At 37.1% G+C, this 13,305-nt stretch overlaps 1 protein-coding gene across 5 annotated transcripts in view; it reads left to right on the forward strand.

Moving 5' to 3' along the window:
- Nucleotides 1–13,305, forward strand: part of LOC105223446 (calcium/calmodulin-dependent protein kinase type 1) — a 512,064-nt gene that overhangs the window by 272,752 nt on the left and 226,007 nt on the right. For 3 of the 5 annotated variants that reach the window (XM_049460591.1, XM_049460589.1, XM_049460590.1), the window contains one exon: nt 11,049–11,123. The exons of the other annotated variants lie outside the window; for them this stretch is intronic. In XM_049460591.1, coding sequence (XP_049316548.1) covers nt 11,049–11,123 — 75 coding nt within the window. The remainder of the gene's footprint in view (nt 1–11,048; nt 11,124–13,305) is intronic. 5 annotated transcript variants of the gene reach the window in all.

Genomic DNA, 13,305 nt, shown 5'->3' on the forward strand with positions numbered 1-13,305 from the left:
ACAATCTTTTATAAGAGTGTACAGCTGCTGGCGTATGCCGATGATATTGATATCACGATACTGTTGACAGTCATAACTTTGAAGTTGTAGATAATTTCGTCTATCTTGGAACCAGCGTAAACACCACAATGTCAACAATGTCAGCCTGGAAATCCAACGCAGGATTACTCTTGCCAGGTGCTACTTCGGACTGAGTAGGCAATTGAAAAGTACATAAAGTCCTCTCTCGACGAACAAAAACCAAACTCTATAAGTCGCTCATAATTCCCGTCCTGCTATATGGTGCAGAGGCTTGGACGATGACAACAACCGATGAGTCGACGTTGCGAGTTTTCGAGAGAAAAGTTCTGCGAAAGATTTATGGTCCTTTGCGCGTTGGCCACGGCGAATATCGCATTCGATGGAACGATGAGCGGTACGAGATATACGACGACATTGACATAGTTCAGCGAATGAAAAGACAGCGGCTACGCTGGCTAGGTCATGTTGTCCGGATGGATGAAAACGCTCCAGCTCTGAAAGTATTCGACGCAGTACCCGCCGCGGGGAAGCAGAGGAAGAGGAAGACCTCCACTCCGGTGGAAGGACCAAGTGGAGAAGGACCTGGCCTCGCTTGGAATATCTAATTGGCGCCACGTAGCGAAGAGAAGAAACGACTGGCGCGCTGTTGTTGACTCGGCTATAATCGCGTAAGCGGTGTCTACGCCAGTAAAGAAGAAGAACTGTCAAACGTATTGCTATTGCCATTGCTAAATCTGTTTGTGGACATTTGCTATCATAATAAAATCATTTGCGCAAAGGTGTAGGGTAGGTAGGTTCGAGCAGATGTAGCGCATGCTTTGAGCTCTTGAAAAATTTATTTTATCACTTGCGAAATGACGTCGGGTAGGTAGCTGATGTAGCGCATATTTTGAGCTTTTGAACTCCTTAAATCTTTTATGTGGAAAATAGAAAAAAGGATCTTTATCCTTTCTTACAAACGTATTTCTGGGGAAAATAAGAAAAGGAGAAAGATCCCTTTTTAACTAATATATTTCTGGAAAAAATAAGATAATACGAAAAGTAGAAAGATCTTTTTTTTTACAAATGCATTTTTGGGAAAAATAAGATAATACGAAAAGGAGAAAGGTTCTTTTTTTACAAATGTATTTCTAGGAAAAATGAAAATCCCACAAACCCATCCTCGCCTTTGTGTCTTCTACGAGTATGTCTAAAAACATTTTCGAATGAAGCCTTCAAGACTGCAAGATGTCCTTGGTGTACATTGCGTTATTCATAGACAACATTTAGTTGCTAGAAACTTAAGCGAAAAACTATTTCAATCACTGCAATATGTCATCAAAGCAGTCAATAAAATCCGCAACAGCTCTTTGAATGATAGATTATTTCATCAGCTTTGTGTTACCAATGACGAGGATTTCAATAGTTTGTTGTTTCATACTGAAGTTCGTTGGCTATCAAGAGGCAATTGTCTGACTCGATTCTACAACCTGTTCGACTCTGTTATACTCGTAGAGTTCTTGGAAACTTAAGATACAGAATTCCAAGACAAGCTCATAACATCAAAGAATGATATAGCTTACATGACAAACCTGTATAAATTGTTCAACGACATGAATCTCCAACTGCAAAGCGATAAACTAAATTTAATTAAAACAAAAAACGTCGTTGCTGCTTTCGCAGCCAAACTGCTTCCACACAAAAAAATCTGGGCAGACGTGAGTTTCACAATTTTCCGAATTTATCAGTATCATGCAGTAACGACGAATTGTTTGCCTACTGCCAACATTTGGAAAACCTCCACATTGACTTCACCGAACGATACCAGGACATTTTGAACTTGGAAATACCAGACTGGGTGTTGGATCCGTGTTCAAATGTCAACACAGCAATGCTGGAACAGCTGGAAGAAGAACTTATAGAATTGACAACAAACGAGGAAATAAAAATCAAGCTCAAAAATGGTTACCAAGAATTTTGGCTACAAAAACCGATGTCGCAATTGTACCCTGGATTGTGGTCAATTGTTCAACGATTCTTGATAGCATTCCCATCGTCATATTTGTGTGAACGTTGATTTAGTGCTGTGACAACACTGCTTACTAAAAATAGAAATCGCTTGCTTGTTACCGAGCGTAGCGACTTGCGACTGTTCTTGAGTAAATTGAACCTGATATTAACAAACTTATTAAACAACATCAGATTCATCCTTCACATTAGTTTTTATATATGGATCGATTATTTCAGTTTTATTTTTTATAAAAGAGTCTCTGTTTTAATACTATAAATAATCATTCTTATTGGCAGGTGGAACCCGTAAGAGTTAACTTGTGACCTAAGCGCCGTTGTATGTTACCTACTGCGCTCAGGTTTCAAGTTGCTGGTTATAGTAAAAGTTTCGTTTAGAATCCTCCGTTAATATACATATATAGGTCACAATAATTAATTTGAGGTTATAGTGGTTTTTAAATAGGTGAAAAAATGGGGGCGCTAAAAAAATATTTATTCTCAAAGTGGGCGGTAGACAAAATAAGTTTGGGAACCACTGATTTAAATATTCTCAGAACTGAATTTTGTAATACTTGTATCACTTGTTTTTTATATAAATTTTATTAATTTGTGATACAACTTTTCTGTAAAAGCATATGAAATGAATAAAAACTAGGAACCGTTGGTTAGGTTCAACATGCCTCTAAGACAGTTGAATGATAATTGGGCACGTAGTAATGAGGATAAGGCAAATTGCTTTGCAAATCATCTAGAAAAGGTATTTCAACCCAACCGCCCAAAGAACAACTTTGAGTTGCCAACCTTGCCCAACACCGCAAGCGAGTAGCATGTGTCTATTAGGACTTCTACTTCTGAAGTTAGTAGAATAATAAAAGAACTTAACCCAAAAAAATCACCAGGACATGATAATATTACCCCAAAAATGCTAATTGAGTTACCAAATATTGCCGTAAAAGTGCTCTCTTTGCTCTTCAATGCAATTCTTAATCTCGGACACTATCCAAATTCATGGGAAAAGTCGCAGATCATCTTGATAGACAAACCTGGGAAAGACTTAACACAGCCGTCTTCATACAGACCAATCAGTCTTCTACCCTGTCTTTCTAAGATATTTGAAAAATTGTTGCTATCAAAGATGAATATAATACAAACGCACCAATTTCGGTTTCGCGAAAAACATAGCACGATTGAGCAAGTAAATAGAATTACTAACGAAATAAGAAAAGCATTTAAGCACAGAGAGTACTGTTCAGCTATATTTCTAGACGTGGCTCAGGCGTTTGATAAGGTATGGCATGAAGGTCTTTTATACAAGATTAAAAATATTCTACCTTTAGAATTATATAAAACATTGGAATCGTATTTAAAAAATAGAAAATTTATGGTAAAAGTGGGAGATTTCATATCTGATGAAAGACAGATAAGGGCTGGTGTACCCCAGGGCAGTGTTCTAGGCCCAACACTATACATCATATATACAGCAGATCTTCCAACAGCTAACAATATAGTAACTTCTACTTTTGCGGACGACACAGCTATAGTGAGCCGTAACAAATGCCACAATAGCATCAAGGATATTAGCCGAGCACTTAAAGTTTGTCGAAGAATGGCTAGCTAACTGGCGTATAAAGGTAAATGAACAAAAGTGTAAGCATGTTACATTTTCGCTTAGACCAAAAATGTGTCCGGCAGTAAGACTGAACAATATTTTAGTACCCCAAGCGAACGAAGAAGCCAAAAGGTTTGGGTGATCACGGAGTTTAGATATATATTTAATTTTGCTGTCTTTTACTTCTTTCTTTACTATAGTACCAAAGTCTTTATGGATATATTCATTACGCATCTACCATCGTGAACACGTGATAGTTCTAAGCATTTTTGATTGAATCCTTATTGTATCAATATTAGTTGCACAGGTCGTACCCCTCAGTTGAATGCCATACATCCAAATCGGCTTTATGGGCGCATTATATTAGGTTGTCAAATATCCACCTTTTTGTCTTTTGAATTTCGCGGCTATGTATAAAGCGCTACAGAGTTCGTATCTAGCAGTACTATACATCTTTGAAAGGTCTTGACATAACCTACAAAACGACGCTATGCATGATTAGTTTGGATATTGCGTTCAACAGTTACAAAGGTGTAAACCTGGAGTTCACTAACGCCGAAATTCGCGCCATTTTAAAGTTTTCCTTCGTTAAAGGCAAAAGAAAAACGTTCCGTGAGATTAATGTTGTTTTGGGGGATGGTACTCTATCACGTCAAGCTGCGGACGAATGGTTTCAACGGCACATATTTGAACTAAATCCGATACCTATAACACGTTTTATAAAGCAATAAATAAAGAGCAAATGGGAAGGGAGATATGTGACAACCTTATATAAAAGCACTTTGTTGTCTAGGCTAAGTTTGGAGTTTTATTTAAAAGTCAATTTAAACTTGCAGCTCTTTTCTTCATGCAAGTTAGTTTTCTGGATATATGTTTTCTCCTCGTAAGTCTTCTATCGAAGAGTCATTCGCTTGGGGTACTAAAATATTGTTCAGTCTTACTGCCCGACACATTTTTGGTCTAAGCAAAAATGTAACATGGTTATACATTTGTTCATTCACATTTATACGTCAGTTGGGTGACCATTCTTCGACAGAACTTAAGTGCTTGGCTAATATTCTTAATGCTTTTATGTGACATTTGTTACGGCTCACTAAAGCTGAGTCATCCGCAAAAGTTAGCAATACATTATTGTATAAAAATATTATAAAACACAGCCTTGAGGTACACCAGCCCACTTTTACCATAAATTGTCTATTTTTTAAATAAGACTCCCAATGTTTTATACAATTCTAAGGATAGAATGTTTTGCTCAAATGCTTTTCTTATTTTATTAGTAAAGCAAATTACTTGCTATATCGAGCTTGTTTAAATGAGTTCAGCCTGCCCCCACTCTACCCAGGAAAACTGGCGCACCCTAATAAAGCGTAGCTCAATTCACCATCTGATAACACCATGCTAATACAATACCACTCAACACAACTTACCACACTTCCACATCAATCAACCCACTCAACAAAAAGGATGGGCAAAAGGAAAAGCGGACAATTCGATCTATACAAGCCGCACATCAACTTTCGCTGAAACAGAGGAGAGGTCTGTAAATGTACCAACTGTTTTGTCTGATTTATCTATATTTTTGATTACAGCAAAATCAATTAAACTGGTATTTCATTACGATCACTAGGCCAATGTGTTGGCTTACCGGGAGATATTATGTCAAGGTTATTTTGCCTATAATAGTGTGATACAGCTGTCGTCTTTTCTGATTAATTAGTCGTGAGCGGCAATACGTGTGTTTTGCATTGTAATCTCCTCCTTCTAGAAATCTATGGCCTAGTGTTCCAAATAAGTCTTTAAATTAGATGTCTGTAATTTTAAAGCGAGGTGGGCAGTATACGACCATCAGGTTTAAGTCCCCGCAGGGATTTCTTATAGTTATTGTTGTACCTTGTAACTGCGCTGTGGCATAAGATTGTAATGCGTGGTGATTTAACCGTTTTCTAACCAACATTGCTGTTCCTCCGTGTTTCCATCTGGGTGGTTTGTAACATAGAGTCTAAAGACCGGTATAGAGGAATTGTTTTTATTCGTAAGATGAGTTTCTGACAATAGCATTTTATCAATATTATTTTCATCCAGAAATCTAATAAGTTGCAATTTAGTTTGGTTAACACCATTAGCCTTCCATATACACATGCTCAATATACTCATTTGTTACTTTAAAAAAGTTTGCAACATTTGGTTTTGTGATTTGATTATCTCTTGAATCATATTTTGCATTAGGTAAGGTTGAAAATCATAGTTTCAACGCTTCAATTTGGTTGGTTTTGGGGTCATTGCAATTGTGCGGTATTGCCTTTCACCATGTTTGCATAGCTTCCTTCTGTGGCATTGCCTTTAAGATTTACTGGTTTTGACATATAGACGGGGATTTCAATATTTTCATTAAGAAGAGTATTCAACATTTGGGTACGATGTGCTTGAATTCCGACAGACAGGGCAACCCCTATAGATGGCAGTGTCATTTCCCCCACAATTACTACCCAACCCAGTTGATTACGATGCTAAAGTTCCCCTGAGTTATTTCATACACGGTATTAAAAATTTTCCCTGAACCATGAGAGCTACGTCGTCCGCGTTGGCAATCACCCGGTAAGCGACTTTCTCAAGCTTTTCCAAAAGATCATTAACAACCATGGTCCAAAGAAATTGTGGGAAAACTCCCCCTTGTGGGATGCCCCAGCTTACATTCCGCTGTGCCTGCGCACTGGCCCATTCCGCAACGATCGCAGAGAAGTTTGGAAATAAGATGCTTAAGGTTTGAATGTACCCCAAACCTAGTTAGAACTTTAATGCCAGCTTCTCGGTAGGAAAGTTCCTACTGCAAACTCTTTGTTTCTCATCCTTTTCTCGAGCCAGGAGACAAGAGTGTGCAAGGCAGTGTCCATTGTAATTGGCATGCTGTGCCCTAGATATTCGATATATTGGAATACTACTCCTTAAGTGCAATTCAATCAGTATATCTAACGTCTTCACTTTGCAACCTTAACCTATCTCCAAGCCCCAGAAAAATACCACAATCTATTGCATTTCGAATAAGTGGGTACCAGCCAACTGTACGAGATCGTGACGGTCGGTTGCAGTTGCGCTGGTATATTCTTCGGCTTTTACTTCTGGGGTCACGATGGCAGCGTCGTTGAAATCCGCACTAACAGGCAAGCACTCGTTCTACCTGGGTCGTTTCATAATTGCTCAGCCACGATTTCCGGATCAGGATGATATCGACTCCATCTCCTTCCAGACAAAGCAGCAAATTTGCGGCTGCAGCCTTTGCATGCTGAGAAGTTTCATTATTCATGCTCTTTTCGACCGACCGTTCGGCGCCCTGCTTCTTTGCGTCCTGGCCCTCCTAGAACAACCGTTCCAGACTGAAGATGGATTTCCAAATTGACAAACCTCTTTTATTGCTAGCTAGATCCAATAGGGCCGGATCTACCTCCGAAGTCCCTCAGTCGTCTTCGCCCTTTCCTCCACTGCATTAGGGGCTTGAGGGCCATCTGCCTTGATATCCGTCGGATCTTTAGAGCCCACCTCTCGAAGCCATAGCTTTTAGCTCCCTATGACTCCTTGAGAGTACCGAAGGACTCCGCATTTAGCAGTTTTAGCGTTTCGTATAAGATTTCTCGGTTCTCTGGTTGTCGGTTCCGACAAACCAGGAGGCCGCAGGTGACTTAGCGTTTCCCGAATGCACCAGCAAGGAGGTGACATGAATTATATCCCACCAAGGACCATAATATTATGAGGAAATGAGCAAAATATCAAGTTTAAAAATTATTTCTCAATTATTATACTTTATTCACAATTTAATGTAATTATATTTTACAAAATACGGGTTTTTTATAATTTTTTTTTTTATTACTTACTTTTATTTATTACTTGCAGAATAATAGTTATGCCGTGAGTTTTAACTCTCTCTTACACAATAGGAGATAAATGGTAAGCTTTTTCTTTTCCCTTGAATAAATAATACTCTCACGTTATTACTTTCAAATCCAAGGCAAAACAAAAAGCTTACCTCTCAATTTTTATTACACAACAGAGATATTATTTTGTAAGTAATAAACAAAAGTTCTGAAATAACTCTTATTGTGTAAGCGAAAAAATAAAAATCAAAATATAACGTTTATTTTGTTAGGAAAATATTATAAATCAAACTTCAAAAGCTTTTGACACATTAAAGCAGTCCTTAAGAAAAAAAAAAAAAAAAGTATTCTATTACTACATCATACAATATATATTTGACCCTTCCTTAATTACAAACTATAAAATTACTGTTTTGCACCTGAGTAAAACCAAGTAAAACAAAATTTTAATCGAATTTTTTTAAATTACTGTACTACAAATTCATGTAAGGAATTTCTGAAAATCATTAAAACAAAAATTCTTTTTTATTATTTTATTGTGAATAATTGCTTTTCTTTACAATATTTATGAATGTGAATACTGAGAAGTTCTGCGTCTGAAGCTTTATATTTTATCAAGATTGCCATATAATACCAAAAAATGTTAAGAATTTTTATTAATTTGCACAGAATAGGGCTATTACTCTCTCAAGCTATCGATGTTGTAAACTATAATGTATCGGAAGAAATCCAAATTCAAGTTTACAATTTCACAAAAATACTAATATATAATAATAAAATATTTCTATCCAGTTTCATTAAGAGGTAAATTAACAAGACCAATATTTACAATATAAGAACAATTGGAGTAGGGAAGGGCTGAATTCGTGGTGTAACCACCGAAATAGCTTCAGGTGTTAGCAAAACTTTGTATCAAAGAAGTAAGAAAGAGCCAAGTGTTACCGAACATTCTATACTCTTGAAACTTGCAGAAATCAAAGTCCGAGAAATTCCTTCAAAAATGTAAAAATGCTATCCACCCGATTTGATCTATTTTTGCCAGTACGGCTTAGTACTATTAACACACTTGGGTTTCATTAAGGTACCTCACATACAAATCGTGTGGAGGAAAGTCAGCCGGATGTTGGAAAATCATGATATTAGTTAAATGGAGGTTAAATTAAGTTTTTCCTCAATTTTATCTATTTTAGGCACGATACACTGTTACATTGAGACAAAAAAAGCACAAGCAAATTGTAATGATTTCTAACCAAACTTCATGTGCCGAATCGTTGCGAATGTTGGCAAAAGCTTACGCTGGTTCTGTTTTGTCAAAAGCACAAGCCTACGAGTGGTACAAAACCTTCAAAGACGGTCGAGAGTTCGTTGAAAACATGACTCATTCTGGACGACCTTCGACCTCTTCAACTGACGAAAATATTTAAAAAATGAAGGATATGGTGCTTAAAAATTTTTAGGAAAGTGCTAAAGGGACAGCAAAAGACATCTCTCGCGAGTCGAATGACTTTGGTGGATACTTTGAGTATGTAACGCGTTCTTTCTCGACACGTCCCGATAAAGCTGAATTTTTTTTCAAAAAGAGTACGATAGCACTCTCATACCATCTCGGGTGTAAAATTATATGTCTCTGTCCTGTTAAGTTATTGATTTATCGAACTTTTAGTAACTTTTAACGGTGCTCACAAGATTTATCATGACTGAATGTGGCTATAGTAGCTTTAGAAGTCTAGGAGATACTGTGAGCGTCAAAAATAAGCAAACAGCAATTCTATCAATAAACAACGGTTGCCGCCACTGTCTAGCAGTGCGTAACAAAGTTCCAAGTCGCGAGCCGGCAGTACACGGGAAAAGGACAAAGAAACATTGTTGGCAACTTACAAGGCAATCTGTGTGCTGCTCCCAAATGTTGTTACGGTTACAAAAGCAAAATACTTACGTACATATATGTATACGCCGAGGTGGCTGCAAAAAGTGAGTCCACTTATGTTGGTGAAACATAAAACAGCTTTCAAGGCGCTGAACTGCAAGCAATTTTAGATGAAGATGATACTTTGGGTCAAAAGCAAAAACAGATCAGATTCGGTAAGAATGCTCTGTGTTTAGTGAGATCAAAAGGGTGAGGTATGAGGTTAATACTAATCCCTACAGGCAGCAAGGGATCAATTTGAATCATGCATTGAATGGGACAGAAGACACGGCAAAATAATTTTATTACGCGACAAAGCACCTGCACACAAAGCAAAATCGTTTCAAGATACAATAAAAGTACTTGGCTGGGAGCTGCTACCTCACTCGCTGTATTCACCAGACTTGATCCTTTCCGATTACCATTGGGTTTCATCAATAGGATGTCCATTGGCTGAGAGCACTTCGATTCCTACGCAGAAACCTAAAATTGGGCGTGTGATTGGTTTGCTTCAAGAGACGAATACTTCTATTGGCATGGTATCCACAAATTGCCAAAAAAGATGATCAAAATGTGTACAAAGCAATGGTCGGTCAATACTTTGAATACATTTTGTTATCTCCCCATTCATAATTAGTACGTAGACTGTTATATATATTTCTGGACTAGGCAACTCTAAGTGTTGCCAGGTGAAGTCTGACATTTCCATTGGAAAGTTTGACATTTTTTAGCATAACATCACTCAGAACGTTTTGTCATTTAATCGTGAATTGTTTTATTTGCAGGGAATTAAAAAATTCATCTCCGCAAAAAAATGGAATTAACTCGTGAACATTCTCGTGCGATCATTTTTCACAACTTTCGATGTGGGTTATCACGACAAGAGTGCATCGATGAACTAAAATCTTTATATGGCTGTGAAGCACCATCTTATAGCACTGTGAAAAACTGGTATAACGAATTCAATCGTGGCCGACGCTCGCTCAAAGACGAATTCCGTGAAGGTCGTCCAAAAACAGCCGTTGTGCCAGAAAACATCGATGCCATACGTGAACTGATAATGCAAGACCGTCATGTAACATACCCTCAGATACAGGCATGCCTATGCATTTCTCCCACCAGCATACATTCGATATTGCATGAACACCTGGCCGTAAAAAAGGTTTGTTCTCGTTGGATCCCGCACAATTTGACAATCGCTCAAAAAAAGGCTCGTGTGGATTGGTGTAAAGAAATGCTGAAAAAATACGATCGCGGTGCTTCAAAAGACGTTTATAAGATCGTCACAGGTGACGAATCATGGATCTATGCGTATGAGCCCGAAACAAAACAGCAATCGACCGTGTGGGTCTTCCAAAACGAACCAAAAAAAAACAACATTTTCGTTGATAAATATGCCTATTTTCATTATTCGGCCAGAAATATATATAGCAGCCCGCGTATTTCGTTTTCATAAAAAACGCTAATTTTATACCGGTGCACTTAGTAAAAGCGTCTGTTGACGAAATGCTTTGTAATTGCATTCCCAAAAAAGTTCGCTATGAATTAACATATTGGTAAATGGGTACGATTTCATATTCTTAACTTCTTTCAATATTATGATGTACTAGATAATATTAAATGTTAATATTACGTTTATATTGGGTTTATATTCCAGATTAGCACATCCAAATATTGTTCAGCTTTTGGAGACATTTGAAGACAAATGGAAAGTATACCTGGTGATGGAGTTGTAAGTAGAAAATGTTTATAACAACAATTCATTTAAAATATACAAAATATTGGTAGTATTAAATCGTGATTGAATTTTTAAATTCTGTGAATGAATAACTTCTATATTTGTTGTTACGTACGGTCCATGACGTTTCTGCGTGTTACAAACTTCGTGGCAAATTTAATATACCTTATTCAGGGTGAAAGAGTCGTTATGTAAAAGAATGTTAATATTGGGTAGTCGAAAAAGTCTTCTTGTGTTTCTAATCAAACTTCAAGTTATTTTTTTATTATTATTATTATTATTTATTATTTAATAAAATTGAAAAAAGTAATTAATTACAATTACAATTTAAATATATATAGCACTAGCGGTTAAGCCATCAGCTTTTTTTTTATATGTACATATGTATACTAATAAATAAGCTAATAATAATTAGCCGACAACGTTTTGCCATTTTCCGCTATAGACATTATTTCATCAATGTAAAAAGAACAGAAGGGAGCGAACCATTGCAATGCATTGTTGTGCTACATGAACTGATCCAGCATCGTCTCCGTAAATTTCATAAATTTCGTTGGTGGCTTGCGTGGCATTCTTCCCTTTTTTATCCAAATAGCAAATTTCCTAATTATTTTCACTCATTTTTAAACAGTGTACCTTTTTTTCAACTTTCCCGAATTAAATTTTTTTTGGTTAAATGAAGCTTAGAATCTCACCTTTCCAACACTATTTGGAATGACAAAACGTGATTGGTAGCACTGGAGATATAGGACTGCAAAGACATTTATTGAGAAAATACGAAAAGACTTTTTCGACTATCCAATATTTAAAATAATATAGATGCTATTTCTAGCTACAGGGTTTGTCCGAAAAGCAATAGGACTGATTTTCTTCCACCGCGACAATACTTCGGAGCATGCGCGAGTTAAAGAACATGTTGCTTCACGTTATCACATACCGAAGAAAGGAACCTAAATAAACAAAGAGCATAGTCTAAACATAACGAAAACAAAGCGATAAAACTCCTGAATCATAAATTCAGCAGGGGAAACACAACAATGAAATAAGAGATGATTAAAACATTTTTAGTTCTTAGCAAGTAAGCAAACACTTAACAAATGGCCTTACTCCAAACGCAAATTTCATCATTGACAGAAATTGTGCGAGCTTACTGAACAACTGGCGTCAGTGCAACAACAAAATCATCATGCGTCTCCAATTATCATACATGAGGACATCAAACTCAATATTACGAATTCAAAAGATATTTACATGGAATTGTTCACGTCATTGGCAAAATTTGATGGCGACAAGATTCAGTATAGATCATGGAGATCACAAGTTTGGATCTTCATGGAGACAATTAACGATTTTAACTAACATCCGAAATACTACAGTGCTCTGGGGATAATAAGAACCAAAATCACTGGAGCAGCTGCTGATGCTTTCACCAATCACAGCACGAATATGATTTTTTACTCCATAATATACTGATTGGACTTCACCTTTGCCGACCAGCGATCCTTATATGTTTTGCTAGACGAGATGATGCGGATACGTCAGTGAAGAAAAACCCTCGCAGAATTCCATAGCCAGGTATCAAAGGCACTCAATTTAGCATTATCAAAAATTGAGATGTCTAGTGACCAAAAAAACTCAGGGATGAAGAATTATGTCAACCAAGAGGCGGTCAGTATATTCATCCTAGGATTGAACTCCAAATACACTAGCGTATGCGATAACTTTTACCATTTACCAATATCATCAGTTCGAGGTCAAGAACACTCAAGTCAACAACTACAGTGAAAAAATATGTCACCCACCTTTACGTCGAGAGGACAGGCATCAGCATGAGGCAAACAGAGAGCCAACCCAAACAACCTGCTCCAGTTCCAATGGACATAGATGTTTCCCCGCAGTACGTACAAACCACCGGCTAAAATGGTAACTGTTCAAAAACTTCATTGCTGTTATCTATATCGAAACTGATTAACATGTTGTGACGAATACAACACACCATAATCCAGTCATTACATTCCTTCTTATTTGACGTTGAAAGCATTCTAAATTTAAGCTCCTTTAAACTACCTAATTTCTCTTTCAAAAGACCAAAACAATTCTCAATTCGTACACGGTATTTGGAAAAATACGCGTTCAATAAATCCCTTTCTTCTTTTCTATGTTCAACACTGTTTTG

The sequence above is a fragment of the Bactrocera dorsalis genome, chromosome 6 (assembly GCF_023373825.1).
Source record: "Bactrocera dorsalis isolate Fly_Bdor chromosome 6, ASM2337382v1, whole genome shotgun sequence".
NCBI lineage: Eukaryota > Metazoa > Arthropoda > Insecta > Diptera > Tephritidae > Bactrocera > Bactrocera dorsalis.